Source organism: Pleurodeles waltl, chromosome 6 (assembly GCF_031143425.1).
Source record: "Pleurodeles waltl isolate 20211129_DDA chromosome 6, aPleWal1.hap1.20221129, whole genome shotgun sequence".
In the NCBI taxonomy this organism is placed as follows: Eukaryota; Metazoa; Chordata; class Amphibia; order Caudata; family Salamandridae; genus Pleurodeles; species Pleurodeles waltl.
The window spans coordinates 745,799,825-745,823,091 of NC_090445.1; the positions used below are offsets into that span (position 1 = coordinate 745,799,825).

Consider the following 23,267-nt stretch of genomic DNA (forward strand, 5'->3'; position numbering starts at 1 on the left):
TACAATTCACTCGTAGAAAATCATTTTAGTCTCACAACTTTAACAAGTTCTGAGGAAAGGAGTAGTCTGTCAAAATCCCTGATTCATGTGGAACATCAAAGTGCCCATCTGACACAGATCGGTTAACAGCCTGAATTCTGAGATTAAACTGATGATTTTTTCCAGGAAAATCAAGGATGAGTGGCAGCGCAAGTATCCGTTTTACCCCAGCTGTTGCTAGAGCATCTCTTGTTTCTAGCAGCTGTCTCATCGGTGCAATGGATGGTAACACGAAGAAAACATCGGACATTTGAGGCACATCATATACCTCCAGACACTGCATTCCTCTTGGCTCTAGAACCCCAGGTTGGTATTTCTATAGTAACAGCTGAGCTACCACTGATTGATGCACTCGTCCTACCTGCTCTGCTGTCACTGAGGCTTAAACTGCTTTTCAAGAAGCACAATGGATAAGAGGTGAACACCTTGCAACTGGTTTTGTCTCCTTTGCCCTGAACTGCCTACCTAAGGGAGATGTTTGGATTTCATGTATGCTTTTCCCTTGTTCCAAGTCCTGGATCTTTACTGTGGTGGAACCTTGTGTAAATCCCAATTATTAGGGTCAGGATATTTTGCACAATTATTTTTGTTTTTATTCTGCTTCATCGTTTAATTTTCACCTGTGAAAGACTATTGCAAGCAGAAAATGTCTCATAGGAACTTTGTACCACTGTAACATGTGCTTTCCTAGCAACGTCTATTGTGCGACTTAGATATCGTATGGAAAATACACGGAGTAGCTAACCTAAGAGATTCTTGAAGGCAAGGGCATACCTTGCATACATTTTCAAAGTGGAGGACCACCCAAGTGTAACATACAATATTTTGCGAAAAAAATATATGAGCATTATGCATGAAAACAATTGGGAGGAAATTATCACCCTACTCTGCTACTTCGAGAGCAAAAGTCTGCTTCACACTTTATTAAGGCAAACAGAGATCTCAGCCCTGCGGCGGAGCTGCACAAACCACCCTGCCAACCAGTGGCGGCTGCCGGCAATCAAAAGTGCTGGGTGGATAAAAAAAAAGAAACGTACCTGCCGCCCGCTCTGGTTCCAGCAGCCTCCGTGCTCCTTGTCCTCCCAGCAGTCACTGGGGCACAAAAGCACAGGATCCTAATCCAGATGCTGCTCTCATCCATCACCAAGCATGAAAGCAGCGTCGGGATTGGCCTAAGCATGCTGGTCTGATCCTCACTCAGGCACAGGGAGCCTGTGCCATTTCTCCAACCCGGCTGTGTAACACAACCAGGTTGGAGAAATGTAAGTGCATATGTCAGTTTGGCCCTCCTAAGACGACCAGCCAAACCGACATGTGCACTTTCAAGTGCCCACCACTTCTCCTTCCTATGTCCCACCCTGCCCCGCCACAGCTGTCAGACAGACATTGATAAATAAAATGATAACGTTATTTTATTATCATTTTATTTGTCACCGCCCGACTCTGAGCAGGGGGCGAAGCTCCTCCGCTATTAAGGAGGAGCCGCCCCTGCTGCCAACTGAACTAACACAACACTCCAACTCGACCCGTCTCCCCTCTGTAAATCCCACTCCAATATCCCACCCTCACAGCACTTCTGAAACTGCATACAATGTTTAAGCTGTCACAAGCCCTTGTGGTCCTTGCTTCGTAATTCACAATATTGGACCAAGCTCTCTTGCTTGCCCCAAATCTTGCTTATGTTGTCCATCACGTCCCCCTACACTCTGAACTTTCACCTAATCAGGTCCACAGTTTTGAATTCCTCCGCTTGCCCTCCAGTGACAGCATAGTTCAAAAGAAATGCAACAACAAACCTCGAGGCTCTCCCAGCCCCTTGTCTGCCCCTATTACATGGACCACGGTTTGCTTCCTTTCAGCGGCATGTGCAGGGAAAAAATGGCCTCTCTCGCGCCCTACTCAACCGGCGTAAAAGGCAGCCGCCATGTCAGCATGCCTCGCCTTCCCCTTCTCCCAATGCCCATGCATGAGGAGAACACTTCAGCTTCCCGCCAACTAGATTTGCTATTCCATCCACCTTTGTAAACCAGTGACAGAGGATGGGTGAAAATAGGAAAGAAACAAATAAGCAGTGCCAAGAAACATAGGTGACAACCAATTCTCTGCTCAAACTTCACTTTGAACAAAAAAACATAACAGTAGATTACCTGCACATAACAAAACTGTGTAATAAAAAGGAAAACCCAAATATGGGCTATGCCTTCTAAGTTAACCGCCCCAGAATCGAATCTCTTACCCTCAGCTCTGTCAAAGAAAAGCAGATGTAATAATTTGTTTGGTCCCACATTTCTTGTACTTGATTATACATCTAAGGACAGGTGGTGGCAACGCACAATACTGCACTTGTGAAATGACCACTGATGTCATCACATGAAGCATTTCCAATGACACGCTATTGCCCTGCATATTAATGAAGGAACTGATAACCACAGAAACACCTAGCTATGAAACCTAGTGGAAGCTGAAGGTATAAAGAACAATGTACAGGTTGGGCAAACCACAACATTTGGACGCTGGAAGCACCAGTATAGTGGTAGCAGTCTCTGCTCATAGATACTGCAAAATAGCCTTGCATAGGCAACCGGTGTGCATACATTCGACCCCATCAGAAGCTGTTCAATACAGAACAGCAGAAGTGAGAAGTTCCAATAAATAGAAGAACTTTCGCCTTGAAACATATACAGTTATTTATACGCCAGTGTGGATTTCATTTAGTTGCCACATGGCTGTGTATTTCAAGCAATCTAATAAAAAACATTTTTATAGTGTGACTTCATAGGCACCTATCTTGCTTAGTCGATACAATTACAAAAAAAAATGGCAAAATAATTATTACTCACAATAGCACGTTCCCCTCAGTGGATTACCAAGGTACCGATTCTCGGAGTCACACCTGCAGCAAGAAATGAAAAAAAGTACTAATTAGTCCATAAAGTAAGAATGGCAGATTTCAGACACACACAAGTGCCTGCGTTTACAAATAAAATACGCCAAGTACATCTTTTCCACACACTACTCCTGGTGTGCTGTGATCAGCATTTCTTTTGGCACACGATGTGCTGTGCTCACGGTCCTGCATTATTTGCAATAGCAGACTGTTGGTCCGTGCTGAAACGGTACAAGATCACGTGCGCAGGGGCTGGGAGCAGCACAGTGGTTTGCAATGTGCCACGACCTGACCCAACCTTTCCAACAGGTTCTCAGCCTCTAACTGCACAAAGGGACATTCCACAAAAAGTTACAAAATAAGCCTCTGATTATTACGGGTAATGGGATTGCGATCTATTGTGGAAGTAGCAAATGATGGGATGGTGGCCTCTAAAGGACACCAGACCTCAGTCCCAGCATTCACATTCACAATACGGCTCCTAGGCGCCCCTTCCCCATTAAAGGTACAGGGATCAGGATGTCACAAACTGCGGCACACTTTTATACCTGGGAAGAGCAAGGACCAGATCTGACTGTCCCGATAGCTCTAGTCTGCACAAGTGTAAGCTGTCCAGTCTTGATAGTTTACAGTTTGCAAGTGGTCACTGCTTGCCCTCAGCAGGCACTAACCATCCATGCAAATGGTTGAAAAGCATTTGTGCATGTTAGTACAAATCGTTCCGTAGTTACCCATTCCCTCTTGCGATTCACAAGGGTTCACAATGTGTGCACTGTGATTCATAATGGTAAATACAATTCCTAAAGAACTTCTGTGCATCATAAATTGAGACTTTTCCTTTTAAAGCCAATTGCACTGGCTTTGCAATCTTATTCTTTGGTACAATCAGTTCAAAGTGTTTTCGACTGGTAGTTGAGATTTGAGTTGGATTCACGTGTTCCTCTTAATGTTATTAGGTGAGTTTTTTAAACTACTACCTCCTCTCGTGATGAATTCAGTAGTGCCGTTTTCCACAGTTGTGGTGTGGCATATGGGCAGTGCTTAAATTGTAAAACAATAAGCAGCGGTACCCAAAGCTCTGTTAAGAAGCACTCGGGCGGCGCTACTGAATGTCAGTTTGCCAAATACCAAGGATGCATACTCTTGAATCCACCTCATGCTTCTTTAATCCACCACCAGACATTCCATGGCCCTTTAGCTCACTTCTGTAGGTTCCTGCTCAACCCTTAGTCGCATTTTCCGGTCCTACTTTCATTCCTTCTTTCTCTGCGAGTGATTTTCCCTCTCCTGATCTGGGCTAATGTCTGTTGAGAGAAAATACGAGTCTGTGCTCAGCCCCGCCTGAAACCACTGGCTCAAACTGAGCACTGGTTGGGAGGATGCAAAATGCACTGAACATACACAAGCATTTACAATATATTTACAAGCAGTCACAAAGAATCTTCATGGCCCGTTCCATCAACAACTAAAAAATACACGTGTGTTTGTAGCAAAATTTCCAGGGCAGAAACGTAAGCAAAACTTCCCCACATTTCTAAGGTGGTCAGGGAAAGCATATTCTTCACGGGGAAAGACAAAATAAACTTGTTTAAAAACATTTTATGTTAAAAAAAAAAAGAACTCTAGCCAAATAAACTCACTCCTCCGCACTGTAAACATGCTTGAGAGTCAGAAAGAGTAGGTTTTCGTAGAGGAGGAGCAGGCATGCAAATTTATGATCCCCAAAACGTCCATGAGTACTCCCAGGTATTTCTGTAAATCCTCAGCAAGTAGGGAATCTATATAGGCTGCGTGTGTCTGCAGACTCTTACTTTCCAATAAATGAGTTTAAACCAGCCACCATTTAGTTTCTGTGAACAGCAGTGAAGGTTCTCCTCAGCAAAGCATCTGTCCATATTTGATTTGTGGCCCCAAAACCTTCTTTCATGGTTTGCTGGTTTAAACAGAGAAGAAGCAATTACAATTAAAACTAGGCCACCTGCAGGTTATCCGAAATCCAGCCCCTTACCTCAAATTTCACGTTCAGAGCTGATTTATTAGAAGAGCTTGTAAGGAATACACATGGGGTGACCACAAAGCATTTGGTCCGCTTCATTGCCAACCATCTCCAACTTAGTAAAGCCTACAAAGAATTTCTGTAACCTCAACAGACAGTAATCATTTGCGGCCTTATGTTAGTCAATTGATGGTTAGAAGTTCATACTCCCAGAGGACTCTTTAGTGTTTGCACACTACCACTATTTCAATGAATTATTAAACAAACAATTATGTATTGATCTTAGAAAGACTTAGGGCCAGATGTATCAAAGGGTTTTGCCCATTCTGTGTCTATGGGAAAATAAGTTCATACATATGGCCCTAAGATCCCAATTAGTCTTCTGTACTCTAATTATTCATTATGGCTGGCTGCTAATTCTCAACCAGTACTAACTTTAATACAGCAGATGTTTGTTAAAAAAAAAGTCAATTGTCCTGCCTCATTGGCCATGAATGAAATGTTATTCTCCAACCTTGCTGACCTCCTAAACGTTCCAGTAGGGTACCACAAATGATGGGGGCCAGTTGCACACTTCTTTCTTATTATTGTGGGCTCATGTTGCACTGGGAGACCAAATTAGACAGTGTTTGAGACATTTACATCTATTTTCAATATTAGCCAATCAGCTATAACTTCATCAGGCTGACATGCTCCAGTTTTTAAATGACCTCACAACCTTACTGTGGTTGATGCAGACACATATGTGCGGCACTGCCCAGGCTAAACACACCTTTCAATAAAAGTGTGAAATGTTCCTCTTCTTTGGCATTTTCTTGTCCATACTACTTAGCAACATCCCATCTCGGTTCTATTGCACTCCTCCTCCAATAGAGGGATAAATATCAGGCAAATGGAACCAAAGGCATTCAGCTCTTATTGGCGTGGCATCAATTACAGCAGTCAAGACAGGGCCAATTTCAGCTTAAAGAACCTCAACTGGTTAAGATGATTTAGCTAGTTTCATCTCAAAGGTAAAAGAGTTGGAGTAACAGGTCATATATGGGTATGCCACCCTTCCTGGCAATGTGACCGGCCCAACTTTCAATGTCAGTCAATCTGGTATGGGGCCCTTGGGGACGACCGGTATTTGCCCTTTAATTCTACCCCTCTCTGATTCAGCAAATTACCCTAAGATAACTTTTGGGAAACTTTAACAAAGATTGTCGGAACAGAAAGTCGTGTTAAAAAGCATGGCCCCTAAGCAAACATTTGAACTTTCAAGATGCGCGGGATCAAATGACCTCCGACTACTTAAATTGTTTTGTTTTTAACACCAACTACTGATTGCCTCCATGCGTTTTTTCTTTTATGTCAATCCTAGCGTACAATCCCACCAGAGTCACTTGCTCTTTCTTAAACTGATCGCTGAAATAAAGTTTGACTGGACCGTCTTGGGAGATGCCTTGACAGTGCAGTAGGAAACACTCTGCAAAGTATTTTGTTTACACTATTAAATAATTTATTGGGTTTTCAGGAAAAACACATGTAATCATCAAACTTGTGCCAATCAGCGCTAAACATAGAGTATCAACCATCCGTCCATCGTAACCTTCCACATTTTTAACCAAAATGTGCCTAGTCTAGTTTTCTAAACTATTGTTGCACTCAAACCCTTAAAAGGGAATAACATACATATGCATAATCCAGTAAGAACTAACAGCATATTTCAAACAAGAAAAAAATAAGCAAAAAAGGAAATAAAAAGAAAGGATGAAATGATGCATTCAACAATAGAAAACATGATCAACAAATTCCAATGCACCCCCATGCCACTAAAGTTACTAAGCAGTAATTATGCTCCAGATGTCGTCAAACTTGTCTAACAAATCATTAGCCTGGTATAGTATCCCCTCACAATATGCCATGTTAAGCCTATGTTGTAGCAAGAAACATAGTTTGGCTACCACCAACGATGCTGCAAGCCACTTTTAAGATCTTGTGTTAGCCATATCCTTATGATTTTACTAAAATATGTATAACATACTTATGTATAGGAGTTTTCAGACACTTCTCTTCATCCACTGGTCTATTATTGTGTCATTCACATTTTGCTTCTGTCTACTACACCATACAAGATGGGGCAGTGGGTTAGTCTATTTAAGCCATAAGTCACTGGTTAACTTCACTTTGAGTGACTGCATTTTGCCCTCTCGCTAGGAGCACATCTGCACACAAGCTAGTTCCCTTCAATGCCAGTGTTTTTGTTTTTATTTTAACATTACTTTAGTATGTAATTTGTGTTTAGAGCCTGATGCGATGGCAGGATGCTTTGGATGCACATTTCACCTTTATCACATCCCATCTCCTGCCACTGCTGTTGTAAATTAACTTCTTACTGCTTTCTCATTTCTTAATCGTATTGGGGTATTATTAGAGAAGGGGCATGGTAATGGAGTGCATAAGGTGCTGTGAGATACAGCAATGAAAAGGGATTATCTCGGTCATCACATTGTTAATGATGGGTTTATGCCAAACAAGGGTTTTGAGGAAGTACTGTGAGGGTACAGGGTCAAGAGAAAAATGAAAACCTACTAGATTATTTCTGTATGGAAGAATATTACACGCATGGCATACTTTTCTGACAAAATGTTGCATTGAGTGGACTTACAATGATGAATTATAAATCTTAGTTAGGAGAAGGGTGTAGGGAGTTATTGTTAAGTTCAAACAGCCTGTGGTGGACACTGCACTGAAATCATTTTGTGAGAAATTAATTTCCATTCGAAAATAAATAAATGCCGAGCATCGGTCCAATCAGTTAGCATACGCAGGTCACATTATGAAAAGTGCATGTCTAAATAATGTGCACACACATTTGTTTTCATATACATTTTTATATAATCATTGAAATTCAACTGCAGCCATGGTCTGTCTCTGTATGTGATGTGACTCTTCTGTAGCTTCCTCAGTTGAAGAAATGTACTTAGGTAACATGAAAAGGACATATGCTAAACCTCAATTTCTGTGTTCACAGTACTGAACAGTCCATTGTATTAAGTTGCATTTTTCAAGTTAATGTTCAACGAAAATCGTTTTCTAGTAGGTGTTTCGGGAATTAGAAGCCTTATTGGTTTAGTGTACAGGCATTACTGCCTTTCTACCTAAACCATGCCACGAATTGTGTGTTGTCTTTGTTTGGAACATTATAAAAAGATGTGCTTCTTCAGAAGGAGAGATATCATAATTTTCATTCATTTACTCAGACAGCTAGATGCTGTGGGCTCCTTTCCCATTAGTGCTTGTTATTATTTATTTGATTACAGTCATATGTGCTGTGGCTCTTTAATTTCTTAAAGGCACATTGCACTATTGCATGCATTACTGAATTTAGTGTCCAATTCCGGCTAATTTTTCACTGTCTGTAATTATTAATTTGACATTTGAATAAATATATAAACTGCGAACTGTAAGAAGCCTAGTTGTGCATATTTTCCCTTAATGGTTTTAGCTGATAATGTGAGCCCAGGATCCCCCCATTCCCGCACACTCACCCTCCTTATTGTTATTTGAGTAAGAGTGTCAACAATAACCCAAGCAAGACTGTAGGCATAACTGATGCCAGTGCATACAGGTTGTGGCAGGACTGATGTAGGTAAAAGATGGGCTGAACAGGTGCTTGTCTTTGCTTCTGTGATTTTGTAAAGGGCTCAGTGATAGAGAAAGAAGCACATTCAAGTTGAGTGGGAATGTAACATTCCCTGATGTCTGTGTGTGGGATTGACGACCAACCTTTTGGGTTGGGGGCAGTATAGTTCCTTGGTGGAAAGGTAAGAACATGGGATAAGGGAGCGGTAGGCCGGACAGCCCCCATGAGGAGGGCTAGGCCGAAGGGTAGTAGGAAAGGCTTAACCCCATGGTATACCGAGGAACTTAAGCATTTACAAACAAGGGACAGACGTCAGGAGTGCAGATCGAAATTGGACCAAAACTTAGGAAAGCCACATCTAACTATTATGCTCCTAAGGTTAAGGAGGCAGTCAATGTACCTAGTGGTTCACTCCCTCGCCTCTCCTGCCACCTCCCCTGAATTAGAGAATTCCCAAGCTTTCTGTGACAAGGTATCTGACTTTTCACAAACAAATCCAAGCAAATTTTACCCAGCATGCTTCGAATCTGGATTTGGAAGAATCAGGGGATGGCACAGTGACACACTGCGGTCTTTGCCCCGCTGTTAGCTGACAGAATTAAATCATTACTGTCAGGGGTAAGGACAGGATCCCCAGACAATCCCTGTCCCCCTAAAGTAGTAGGGCTAGCACCTGACCTTGTTTTTCAACACTGGAAATGGCTTATCTGGAGGTGTTAAACACCAAGGTTTTTCCTCCCTCCTGTAAAGAAGCGATTGTGATCACACTCAATTAGAAACCAGGAGGTGACCCTAATGAGCTTAAGAATCTTCACCCTATCTCGTTATTACCTACTCCAGCTAAGATTTTAGAAAAGCACCTTAATATCCAATTAGCACACTTCCTTCAGGAAAATGGATGCCCAAGCCCCTTCCAGCATGGGTTTCATGAAGCACACAGCACAGAATCTGCCCTTATTGCCACTTCGGACTCTATCCACTGGCTGGTGGACAAGGAGGGGGAGCCATTCTGGTATTATTAGACCTCTCGGCTGCATTCAATACCAAATCCCCTCAACTGATGATACTTCACCTTTATCAGGTAGGGGTAAGAGATGACGCGATGGGCATTCTTACTTCATTTCTTTGTGGGAGATCCACCATCGTGAACTGTGAGGACTTTAGAGCTTCCCCGTTCCAACTTCCTTGTGGTGTCCCTCAGGGATCTTCAATCAGCCCTACCCTGATTAACCTGTATGTGGCACTGCTGGAGAAACTGGTCCGCTCGTTTGGTTTTGAGGTCTCCTAGTATGCAGGTGATAGTTAGGTTCTATGATTGTATGAATGAGGTCAACAAGTGGATGGGCCATAACTGGCTCAAAATGAACGAGAGAAAACTGAGATTTGTTTCTTTGGCTCTAACAGTGCATTATGGAGAACGCGCTGGTGGCCATTTTCTTGTGGTGACCTGCCTGCTCCATTTCCTGTGTCAAGAAACCTAGGTATTTTGTTTGACTGCACTTTATCCTTTGATTTACAGGATAGCCAAACCATTAAAATCTGTTTTTGGTTGATTAAACCCCTTCAGAAAGTTTTACCTTTCCTTCCCGAAGGATCTCAGGACTTCTGTGATACACGCTCTGGTTATGTTTAAAATGGATTACTGTAATGCCTTACTGCTGAATATTATTAAGCAAGGCTCTCTTCATAAGCTGCAACGTATACAGAACACCACAGCTTGTCTAGTGCTAGAACTCCCATGGGCAGCATCCGCTAGTGAGAGCATTAGGCAGCTGCACTGGCTGCCCATAGGGAAGCGTATTTTCTTTAAATCTCTCTGTATTACTCATAAGGCTTTTCACTCCTAGGGCTCCAAATACCTTTTTTCCACTTTAAGGTGATATATACCTAGCAGCCACTTAAGATCAGACAGTTTTTAACTGGCATCGGTCCCCCGCTGCAGAAAATCCAAATGGGACGATAGAGCTTTTTTGGGTTGCGGCCGCCAAGCTGTGGAATACTCTCCCGCTTCGCATCAGGAAATTGGAAGCCTTCATGCCATTCCAGAAACAACTTAAAACTTGGCTCTTTGCCCTATAACTTGCCCGTGTGGCTGCTCTGCTGTTTCTTGCTCTCTCACTGCATTCACTTTCGTCTCTCTCGTTCACCGATTCGATGTTAGGGACAGAATGCGCTTTAGAAATATATACAAATACAAATAAATACAAATTTTCTATACCAACCTTGTCAGTAAAATCATCATTGTTACGAATTTACTTTGCTTGAGATTATATCTCAAACATTGCATAATCCTAGAGGTTATGATACAGTCAACAAACATATCTGTAGGTCAGCATGAGTTTTCCTTAAGTGATACTGTGGAAGAACTGCAAGCATCCTCCTGTTTGGCACAAGGTCCTGAAATGTCTAAGAGGATTTTGACCCGTTGTGAGCTACTTTTATTGTTATTTCTAGGTCACCACACAAGGAACACATGTGAACAAAAATCCACTAATCAGATTTAACAATGACATTCTTCAAGAACCCACTCTAATCCTACATTTCATGACACTCCACAGTGCAGATTTCTCATCAACAAGTTCAAAATATGTGTTTGATGACCAATAGTGCACCCAACAATCTTTTGCTGCGTAGAACTCCATAGTCAAGGATTTGCTCTTCAGCTAAGACCTATATATGAGGCCTAGGCATCTCGTTGATCGTGGTGTCATCCACCTAAACTTAACACACATTATCTCCCAGTAGCCAGCAAGACACCTAGTGGGATTAACTTCTCCATCAGAGAAGCTGACACTACTAAATACAGGAGTTTAGCACATGACCAACCAACCATCTGTGAGTTTCTAGTTGCAGCATGACTGTGGCTCCAAGGCCAAAAATGTATGTGTGCGTCACATTCATTTATGCTACCGAATTTTGGTTGTTCTGTTGTAGAAGTCTCACACCCACACGTTTCACCTTTTGCTCCACAGATAGATGCCACACATTGGTAGCTAAGGTCCCCAGTGGGGGTAATCACAGTAAGAAACCGATCTTATAAAACCAGCACGTTTTTATAACTGGACCACAGTAAATGTTTTGACAGCTGAAAAAACCAAAACAGAAATTGGGCATTACCTGCATAAAACAAGTTATTTTGTTTCACAAGTGCATGCTTTTACTTTGGGTTGGATAAAATCTTCACTGGTATGCTGCCTTTACAAATTAGGCAATATTTGTGACAACAGTATCACTTCATATTTCATTCTTAGTATCCCATGATTTTATTTGATCAAATTACCAAACTATTTGAACGTTCTCATGAGTAGGGAATTGGCAAAATGACATCCACTGTAAACATTACCATAAATATGTGCTTAATAGACCCTAACACACATATTATTAAATTAAACTCAGGTGCATATGAGATCCGAATGTGTTATGGTATGGAGGTTGCAGTGGAAATCCACTACTACTTAACAAATATCATATGTAAGTCGAAAGACAGGTTTCCCTCATGCTGATTCTCCCAATACAGATGGACCACAATCCGGAAGTGAGGTCCCTCATGCAGACAATACAGTACAGTGCATGCCATGGCCTCGCCAGTTGGATATTGATGATGAAAAATGATACTTGACCTGAAAGCTATTTACAAAGACACTTATTGATAAGCTGCTAACACCACAAAGCTCTCTATCAGATTTTGTTCTCAAGCCTACCTTTACCAATGTGTTGTTTTCTGACCTGAAAAAGACTTACCTTATATGTTTACTATTAAACCTACCTTCTTCTCTTTTTCTCTTGTAATTGTTGCTTGTTTCTTACTTTAATTCTTCACAAGCAATTCTTAACTGTAATTTTTCTTTAATTTGTATAAAATTTTCTTGCAAGTGTTCATTTAAGAATTCTTTTCCGTTCAGTACACTATGTCATCTAATTTTCCTCGTCACCTCCATTATTCTGAAACCTTTCAACAAATCCAGTCCTTAGAGTGGGTACCTGCTCTGGACATGACCACTGTTTTCAATATTTGGTCAACCACCGCTAGACTCACTCCAAGATGGCCTCTGTGGTGCTCAATGTGTTTTGATACTAACTGATTTCTTTTAAAAGTTTGATATGGAACCCGAAACCCTTTATTTCAATACACCCTGTTTCTCTGGGAGTGACTAAGTAAACTGCTTCTGCTGTCTCATCACCAAAAACTACTTGTTGGGTTTGTCTGCCCACAGTCTAGTCAAACCTCTAGCTTCTTCTTCTGAGAAAGAAAAGTGAGTAAAAACATGAATACAAAGCAAACACCTATATTTGAACAAACATTGGCAATGCACATAGGTCTGGTTTAAAGGAATGCTCTGTGGCAACGTGAAGTATTACGAGTAAATAGCGCCGGAACAGAAATAAATTTATGTGGAAGCTAACTGTAGAATAATGTTGTTGTAGGATCAAAGGTCTGGTGACAGCTGCACTATCGAACCAGACCTAAAAATCCATGTAGGTTAATGACTGTCCTTCTCCCATTTGTGCTGCTGCCAGAGAAAACATACATTATCTAGTTATCTAGGACACTTTGATAGCATGCCAATGCCATGTCTGTGCCCCTGAAAGTTCAAGCTCGGCAGCCAGATAAATAAACAAAATGATCACAGCTGCTTGGAGGGAAGACAGATTTTTTGTGAAAGCACACTACTTTACCCAATCAAAACATGTACTCATGGGTCCGAACCATGTGGGCAGAGCCAAAGCCCATTTCTAGTGCTGCTCACATAATTTTCTGAAAAACTCCGCGCCATGAAACAAAGCTGTGGTCGTCAGGAGAGAAGATGGAGATGTGACTGTAGTGAGACGAAGAAGACCAAGTACAAAAATTGCTTGCCTAAATACAAAGCCTTGATTGCCACGGAAAAGGCAGTATATTATACTAATAAAATTGAAGCTTCTGCCAATTCCACCAAGGTATTATTCAATATGATCACCAAACTAATGAAAGTTCCTACTGACCTGAAAATTAGTCCCAGCTAATCTTTTTGTAACGGGCTGGCCAACTTCTTCCAAAAGAAAGTTTAAGATGTATACAGTAACTTTCTCACCATAAACTCACTGAATTAATCTCCAGATATATCCTCTTCCCCAGCCAACAGACCTCGTCTTGCAGATTTTAGGTCCCCTTCAAAAGAGGAAGTGAAAGATCTTATTGTCTCCAACAATTCTTGATCGCCACTTGACCCCTGTCCCCCTACAGTGACAAGTGAGCAGCAGAGATCACTGCCCACGTCCTTCTTGACATGTATCAGGCCATGTTCAAACTTGTCTCTTTTCTGGATTCATGGAAAAAAGCCTCTGTACTTCCTCTGATAAAGAAACCCAACCTGGACCAAAATGACCCATCTAATTATCTTCTGATTTCCCGTCTCCCATTTCCAGGCAAAATTGTTGGACAGATTGTAAATAGGCAGCTGACTGAGTACATTAACACCAATAATATCCTTGGGTGTCGAAAAAATCACAGCACAGAGATAGCCCTTATCAAGGCCACACAGGAAATTAGAAAGTCTCTTGATAGAGGAGGGCAGGCTGCCCTTATCCTGCTTGATTTGTCAGCGGCTTCGACAAGGTCAACTATGGTCTGTTGTTGGAACACATTGCTGACATTGTGAATACCGGGGCTGCCTGGATCCTGCTACAGTCGATCCTCTCCAATTGCCCTCAAGAGGTGTGTCTCAGCAAATTTGTTTCCCATCCTTTTCTATCCCCTGCGGGGTTCCGCAGGGTTTTTCCCAGAGCCCCACCCTTCTCAACATCTATGTTAAGTCTCTGGCTTATTTAATCAGATCCTATGGCTTCTTTCTTACTTCCTATGCCAATGACACGCAAATTGTCGCCTCTTTTGCAAGCACAGACCCTACTACTGGGACCAGATTTTGCAACTGTATGTGTGCCATCGGCACATGGATGTCAAAAAATTGCTTGAGAATGAATTCCAACAAAACAGAAGTGCTACTTTTCAGCACAGATCCATCCTTCTTCACAGACTCCTGCTGGCCAAAGGAAATAGGTTCCCTCCCAGTCCCAGTCTCTAAAACAGGTAATCTGGGACTCCTGCTCGACAAAAACTTGTCTTTTGCCGACCATGTAAAATCAGTAACCACATCTGCCTTCTTTATGCTCAGGATCCTAAAAAAGATTTACCATTTATCCCAGGTCACTTACAGAAACTAGCCGTCACCTCCTTGGTAATGTCCAAGTTAGACAACTGTAACAGTCTATTACTCCATGCTAAACAATCAGTCTTAATCAAACTTCAGTCTCTGCAAAACGCTGCAGCACGTCTACTCCTCAACATTCCCAAATATTTTCCGGTTTCTGATCAAATCAGGAAATTGCATTGGCTTCCTGTAAGGCAGAGAATTGTTTTTAAAGCACTCTGTATTACATATAAAGCACTGAACAATCAAGGCCCCACTTTTTTTTTTTTAAGGAACACATTCGTTGGTTTAAACCAGGCAGATCACTAAGGTCTGCATCTGGTATGCTCTCTTTGGTACCTAGATACAAACAACTCACCTGGGGAGGCAGAACTTTTTTTCTTAGAGCTTCTAAGGCATGGAATGCTTTGCCCATTACTATTAACTCAGCTCCCGTCCTGCTAGCCTTCAGGAAAGCCATTAAAACCTGGCTTTTCAAGGATTTATCTAGCCCCTAGGCACCCTGCTCGGTAGTACCACGTAGTCTTTCAGCCAAGCGCCTAGACACCTTTGGATACTAGTAGCGCTCCACAAAAATTCATAACAATTGTCTGGCGACAGCTGCGCAGTCAAGCAAGACCATAAAAAGAGGCAAACATTGTCACTCACAATGGGTTTGGTAAAAATGCCACATTCGTCAAGGACTGCTAACATGTTTCTCACAGTCATAAGAACTTAAAGCCATTTATTAAGACAACAATTACTCTGAAACCTTTTTTCCCCGCAGCATACAGTGGTACTTTCTGTATCATGTGTACTAAGGGCCTACTAAACCCAAATGGAAAAACTAATTTCTTACTGCCTAATTTTGGGTGATCTTGTAACGTAAGTTTGCCTGCCCTATTCTAAAACTGATGTCTCTCGTGTCCTTGGGAGTCCAAAATACTTAAGCTGGAACGTATCGATTTATATGTCACACTGAGTAAGAAGGTGGTTTGGATGGTCGTTATAATGCTGATAGGAGTGTTAGTGTCTCAGTTTCAGTATTAGACTGGCCTTTCAGCCAATCTGGCAATGCCAGATGAGCTAGCTTTTTTTGGCCCTAGCCACAGGACCAAAAAGAAACAATCCACACACTTGCCCTTTCAAACTGGCCCATCTGTCAGTGCCAGGTTACCCAAAAAGCCAGTCCAACACTGCTCAGGTGCATCATGGACACCAAACAAAACTGAACCCATAGGTGCTTCATAGACCCCAGCTTTAGGGCCAATTGGAGAAATGATTTTCAGTGCTATTCAGATCTCACCACTGATCAAAACGGTACAAGAAAACAGCAAATAACACAGAGAATGTAAGCCTGTTAAGATGGTGTCTGGTTTAGTAACTCAGAGGCTCTTCGCTGTGTTGGTTCTGTATGCCCCAAGTGGTGGGGTCACAAACTGCATGGCAAAGTACTGTTAAACCAAATACAGGAAAGTATAGACAGCAATAACATACTGTGTGACATGCAGACAGGATTCAGGAAAAGTGCATGGATTGCTGTGTACATGTTTAGGTTACACATGATCTGCTCCAAGTACTGTTGGCTCAGAAATGTCCCATTCCCACTGACGTTCTTCGACTTGAAGTCATCCTTCAACTCCGTAGATCGCTTCTACCTTTGGCTTTCTCTAAGAGGGCAAGGGGGTGCAGGTTTGTAGAGAGGGAATGAACATTGTCAGAGGTCATATATGGGCAATTACACATGAGCAACAAAGAATCTAGGATTGCATCCAGACTGAGGATGCAAGTCAAACTGACTTGGTACTTAGCTTATTTATCACAGGAACCAGCAGCCGTCTCTGCAGCTTAAACCTTGATTTGCACAAACGGGGCCAGGAAAAAGTTGCCCTACTTTGGTATGCAGATGATGTAGTTCTGCTGTCATTAACAGGGTTATCGCCTCTTTAGGGGATTTGAATAATTTTGTTTAGAAGAGAAGCTCATGATTAATATCAGTGAAAACCAAATACTATTGTGTCATGTTACAAGACAGACCCTGTGTATATGGATCGCATTGTTGCCTTGTACCTAGGGATAGCCTAGCCGAAAGAAAGGGCTTAGGTTTATATGTGTGGTGTGCCATAATGAATCTTTCACTCATTGAATGGTGCTTTCATTGTTATTGTAATTGTATTTGTATAGCGGTTACTATCCCTGACGAGGCGCCGAATCGCTTTTCTTCATTGTGTGTCACGCATACACTGTAACAAGCATATTTTTCTTATTCTGTACTTTGTAAGTTGTGTTGCTGTTTCTAAGTGTTGTAGTTTTATGAATTATGTGTGGATTTTCAGTCTGAATAATAATTAAAAAAAAATACTTAGCCATGTTCGTAGCTGGGTTGGCCACCATTCAAATTCTAATCCTCGAGCATTACTTCCCTCAGCTGATAGCATTAGCAGCCAACATCTCGCAGGCAGACACAGGCCCTGTATATATTTTGCCCCTTTTCTGCATCCGTTTTTATATAAGTCTACAATTCACCGAGATAGCCTCTAAGCACTCGACATAGGAAAAGAGCATGGTAAAGCCCAGAATGGAAAGGCAGTAAATGACCAAATGAGTGGTGGGACTAGTTTTAGAGTCTAAATAGTCTGGGCTAGTGCAGGTGGTAGCAGCCAATGGAGTTAACAACGTGTGTTCTTAGAAGTTACCTGAATCTGCTAAAGTCGGGTTCAAGTCCTAGATCCACTGGGAAGGAGTTCCATAGGGCAGATGCCTACACGTGGAGAGTTCTATCAACAATTTTTTTGCATCAATTTGAATAAATACACAATGAGCTGTGGTCAGAAAATCCGAGGTTTCTGCATGGGATTTAGGGGTAGAACCAGCATAGACAAGTGCTCCTGTGACTGGCCATGCATTGCTTTGTGGATGGAACACAGGGATTTGAAGTTCGCTCGTTCCTTCATTGGGAGCCAATGGAGGGACAGTAGTGCTGGTGAGATGTGATCACAGTGATCCAGGCCAATTAGGAGACGGACACTGTGGTTGTGGATTAGTTGAAGATTAAATGAGGATTTTTCATGCGGCCGGTGCAGGACTATTGCAATAGTCAATTTGGTATACTTGATGACGTGGAGCAGAGGAAGGATACCTCGAACTAATTGTGAATGGTAGAAAGCAGCTTTTGTAACACAGTTTATAGTATTGAACACGCAGCTGCCATCAAACAACGCGCCCAGGTTATGATCCTCCACCGGCTGGGGGTGGATAACAAGGGATTCAGGCCAGGGAAACTGGAGGTAGGTCGGAGAGATGGATCCAGTCAGCAGAATTTCAGTTTTCTCACCATTGAGGCACAGCCACTTCTGCATCCGTTGGAGAAGCTGAGATAAGCGATGTGACACTTCCAAAGAGTTGAAAAGAGTGCAGGAGCTGCAGTTAAGCATGATGTTTAGCTGGGTATCAGCGTATGAAATCTAAGGCACTAGGAGTCTGATGAGAAGGATCATTTTGATTATGACAGCATGGGTGAAATGAGTGACCCTTGTGGGACACCGCAGGTGACTGCAGCAGCTTTGATGAGAAAACGTGCCTACTTTCACCTAATGAGCATAGTTTAGTGGGAAAGAGGAAAACCAAGTTACCACTTTTCCACTGATGCTCACTGACAGCTCAGCGACATCAAAGAGTGCCTGGAGATCAGTAGCACTGAATGCCACAGAGAGGTCATTTTCTGCTTAGGATGCTTTAGAATACTGCAGAAATAGAGTGGCAATTATTTGTGCCAGGGGAAAACATTCATTTTCCTTTGCCCCTCCATAAAAGTGCCATAGAAGCTGCTCACAGTTGAAATATGCAAAAAGAACAGATGATGGACGGAATGCTAAACAATGCAAACATTCACCCCCAGTCTCAGGGGGGTGAATAATTGCATTGTTCAGCATTCCGTCCATCATCTGTTCGTTTTTGCATTTGTCACCCTAAGTGGGAAAGGTATGCCCAGACATTGGTCCTGTGCTCACTGCACCACTGGAATCAAGCTAGCCTGGCTGATGAGGGGTGATACGCCGCAACTGGCCCCAGGATGCTAGCTTCCGGCCCAGGAAGGACCTGACATGGCAGTTCAGACTGGACTGTTCCCATCGGGAACAGGGTCATGACTGATTTGCATTTGGCTGGGTCCAAACTGGGTTGGGGTGATGTGGTGGGCAAAAAAACGATGGATTAAACCCAGATCTTTGTGACTGGGTATTAATGTTTGCATTGTTCAGTATTCCGTCCATCATCTGTTATTTTTGCTTCTGTCGGCCTAAGTGGGAAGGATATGGCCAGACGTGGGTCCCGTGCTCACTGCACCACTGGATCCAAGCTAGCCTGTCTGATGAGGGGTAATACCCTGAAGCAGGTCCCAGGATGCTCGCTTCCAGTCCAGGAAGGACCTGGCTTGGCAGTTCTGGCTGGTTTGTTCCCATGGGAAACAGGGTCAAGACTGATTTGCATTGGGCTGGGTCCAAACTGAGGTGGCCTGGTGTGCAAAAAATGGATTAAACCCAGATCTTTGTGAATGAGGGGTGAATGTGTGCATTGTACAGCAGTCCGTACATCATCTGTTCTTTTTGCTTTTGTCGCCCTAAGTGTAAAGGGCATGCCCAGACATGGTTCCTGTGCTCACTGCACCATTGGATTCAAGCTAGCCTTTGCTGATGAGGAGTGGTACCACGAAACAGGCACCCAGGATGCTTGTGTCCGGTCCAGGGTGGACCTGGCTTGGCAGTTCGGACTGGACTGTTCCCATGGGGAACAGGGTCAATATTGATTTGCATATGGCTGGGTCCAAACTGGGGTGGAGAGGTGGGCAAAAAAAACCGATGGATTAGACCCAGATCTTGGTGACTGGGGTTGAATGCTTGCATTGTTAGGCATTCCATCCATCATCTCTTTTTACCACAGTTGAAATATGGCACTCTTTGCTGTCTGCTGCTGGTGGCACAGTTAATGCAACCTCACCTTACGGAAGCGCAAATCCAGAAAGCAGTCGAAGAAGAGCTGTTAATTATCGTACTCTAAACCTGGGTTTCTGATTGGTTAAGTCAGCCTTTGCATTTTCGTGAGAGGAGCTAACAGCTCGATAAGATAGAACATCCACACAAGGTTGAACACTTGCTATTTGCTGATTCGGTGGATAGACTTTATTCTGACAAACAGAAGGGGGGGCACTACTCTTGCCATTGCAGCACCAACACAGTCCTGACGTGCACTACAGTGCTGATCACTTCTACCTAAATCTAAGAGCTAAACAAGGCCTGGTCACAGCGTGATCCTAATGCAGCAGCCATTGTAAAGCCGCCGATTTACCAGCCCATCACCTGGCATCCTGCCAAGTACCTCTCCTGTTTCCAAGGACACATTAGGACAATTTATGTAATGGTTTACTTTTAACATCTATGACTTGTTTCAATAAAAAGAGACTCCCATTCATCAATCGCGTGACCTTCTGATAGGCAGTCGTTACCCGTTATTAGCCCGGCCCTCCAGTTTCCCCCCATTTATCCTGTAAAGAGGCTCCCCTCCCTTTCCTCAGCTTCCTGGTCGATGAAAGCCATCACTGGTGCGGAAGTGTGCGGGGTAACGAAGTGCCTGGCTCCCACCTGCGTGGAGTGACAGAGGAGGGGACATGATTTGATGCATGGTTCCTTTGTCCTCTCTTCCATCGCTGTGCCCAGGTGTCTGATGCTACACGGAAAAGGAGACATTGTGCAGCAGTACAGGCCTCTGGAAGGCACGTGGAGCTGGGGACGAGTCAAATGTGTATGCGGCAGAGCCTGACGTGTTATAAGTCGAAAGGCTTGTGGGGCTGAATCCGCCATTCATCCTTTCGGAGGTTAATGACATGAGTGCCAGTGATCTGAGGAATGACACAACTGATGTATATTTTGGTTCGCGATGCGTGCTATATAAAAGTAGAATATTATTATGTTTCTGCAATTATCACGTAGTCTATGCAGATAGTTTAAGGGAGAGGATCTATATGATTTTTTTGTCTCGTTTGGGTGTCTATCTGAAATCTTACTTGCTGAACTTGATTTCTAGAACAGAGCGTAGTTCCCAATTCCCATCTCTTGGAGTCGCTTCTATTTCCCCACATTGCCTCTGAATATCAACATCCTTCTGCCTCTTTTGGGACGTGTCTCCCTCCGTCACACTCTGGCCATCCTCCTCTGGTGTTCCACCACACTACAACACTACCTTTCCCTTCTCAGTTTACATATTAAACCGTAACTGGCGCATGGCCTCGTTTCTTCCCCACTTCCGCATTTCCCTTCACGAGATTATTTTCCACTTCCGTTTCTAATTCTGCCACCTATAATCGACAGAGAGCACCTCCCTGGTCTCAGGCCTTGTGCTTGCTATCTCGAAATAACTCCTACATGCTGTCTTCGCCAGGGCTTCTTGGGTGAGGGCGTGGAATGGTTTAATTCGTTCAATATGGCGTGTGAAACACAGAGGAGAGAGCTGTATTCAACATGAGGGGACCTGATCAAAGCAAGGACAATAACTATCTGCTGGGAGTGGCTGGGTCCCCCAGAATGAACTGGTCTGCTTGGCTTTTGACACCTTTGTGGAAGGGAACAGGGAACTAGGTAAGAGCAAATGAGCTAAAACCATGCAAATTAGCTAAAACCATCTTTTTAATACAGGAATCTATTCATACACTTAGAGATTACTCTTCTGCAGCTAAGAAAGCTAAATTACATTTAGCTATTATTCAACTGAGCTACAATCATTATTCAGTATACTTCATAAATCACATTATTCAGTATACTTCATAAATCACATTATTCAGTATACATTATAAATCACATTATTCAGTATACTTCATAAATCAGAAGCCAAACACTAGTCACCTGGCTACCTAAAGAACCTCGCTGGCATAAAATATCTCCAAGAATTACCAAACCCTAAATTAAGGACAAAGCTGCTCCAATGGAGTCCCGGGTTAACCGAGGCTAGCGTGTTAGGGACTTCATGGACATAATGTTCCGGATTACAAAACATTTTTGCTCGTGCTATTTCAAGTTGCTGGTGGTAAGTTAAGGTACTGCTTGGTTTAAACACCTTTAATCACCCCATTATGAAAGTAGGTTTCTGTAGATGGGGATGTGTGATAAAAATGTGCATTTTTGTCGTGGGGCATTTTGTTGTGGTGGTGGTCTACCTTTTTGTACTGCTGTGTTTGTACTACATTATTGCAATGTGATGTTGCTGTGTTGTACTTTGGTTGTTGTGATGCATCCTGTGTTGACTGCTTTGTTTTGTAGTGCCCTGTTGTTTTAATTGTGTGCTTATGTTGCTTTGTGTATGCTATGGTATGCTGTTTGTTAAGATATGCCAACAAATACTACTACATTTCCAGCAAAAAAACGAAAAACAAGCAACTATTTACCACTGATGGTAAAATACCACTGCTCCAGCTCTTCAACTCATTAGGACAGAAGACAGCCCAGAATTGTGACAGAAGCTGTGTCTAGTTAGCACTTCTATTGCAGTTTATGTGATACTGCACTACATGAAAGTCAAACAGTTGTGTATGAAGCACTGAAAATATTCACTGGTACATCTTCTCGCCTGCCCATAATTTTTTTACCACAAAGAAGACGTTATTAGCACCTTCTAATTCTGAAAAATTATGTTATATCTCGTCAGCAACAGGGGAATCAGCTTTCTGGATGTCGCCACAATGATGGGAAGATTTTAGTGGACAGTGGCGGCCTGTCCTTTAGGGCGGAGGGGCCACGTCCCCCCCCCACCTTTTGCCCACATGAAGAGTGTCTGTCAGGCTGAACAAAGGTCAGCCTGACAGACACTCTTCGTGTTCAGGTCAGGCAGCCAGGAGCATACATGCGCAATTTGCGCACACTCCTGGCTGCCTGAGCTGAACTTTGCTGGGCTGAGGAGGTCACAGCTCCTACGGGTGTGACCTCCTCTGCCCAGCAAAGGTGCCTCGAGGCCCTCCCTTGGGTGACGAGGAAAGCGTCACCCATTGACACTCGCCCTGGGCGCTTCAGGTTTAGCCCTGAAGTGCCCAGGGCGAGTGTCAATCAGTGACACTTCGTCACAGAGTGGGGTGGGGTCAGCAGTCTCACTGACCCCATCCCACTCTGTGACGAGGCTGGGACTGCTGCCTTCCCTCATTGGCTGATGAGGGAAGGCAGCAGTCCCAACCCTCCTGGTATCTGGAGGCTGAAGGTAAGTGTGTGTGTGTATGTGTGTGTATGTGTGTGATGTTTGAAATTGAATGTTTGGTGTGCGCGTGCATGTTTGAGTGTTATGAGTGTTGTAAATGGATGTGCGTGCGTGTGTGAAAGAATGAGTGTGTGCGATCTTTGAAAATGAATGTTTGGTGCATGCGTGCATGTTTGAATGGTATGAATGTTGTTAATGGATGTGCGTGCGTGTGTGAAAGAATGAGTGTGTGTGATGTTTTAAAATGAATGTTTGGTGCGTGCGTGCATGTGTGAAAGAATGAGTGTGTGTGATGTTTTAAAATGAATGTTTGGTGCG

The 23,267-nt window shown here is 43.1% G+C and overlaps 1 protein-coding gene across 2 annotated transcripts in view; it reads right to left on the reverse strand.

Moving 5' to 3' along the window:
* The window catches only part of ATRNL1 (attractin like 1), a 2,088,076-nt gene that overhangs the window by 984,036 nt on the left and 1,080,773 nt on the right, over window positions 1-23,267 (reverse strand). For both annotated transcript variants that reach the window (XM_069239275.1, XM_069239274.1), the window contains exon 21: window positions 2,880-2,932. In XM_069239275.1, the coding sequence (XP_069095376.1) occupies window positions 2,880-2,932 (53 nt within the window). The remainder of the gene's footprint in view (window positions 1-2,879; window positions 2,933-23,267) is intronic.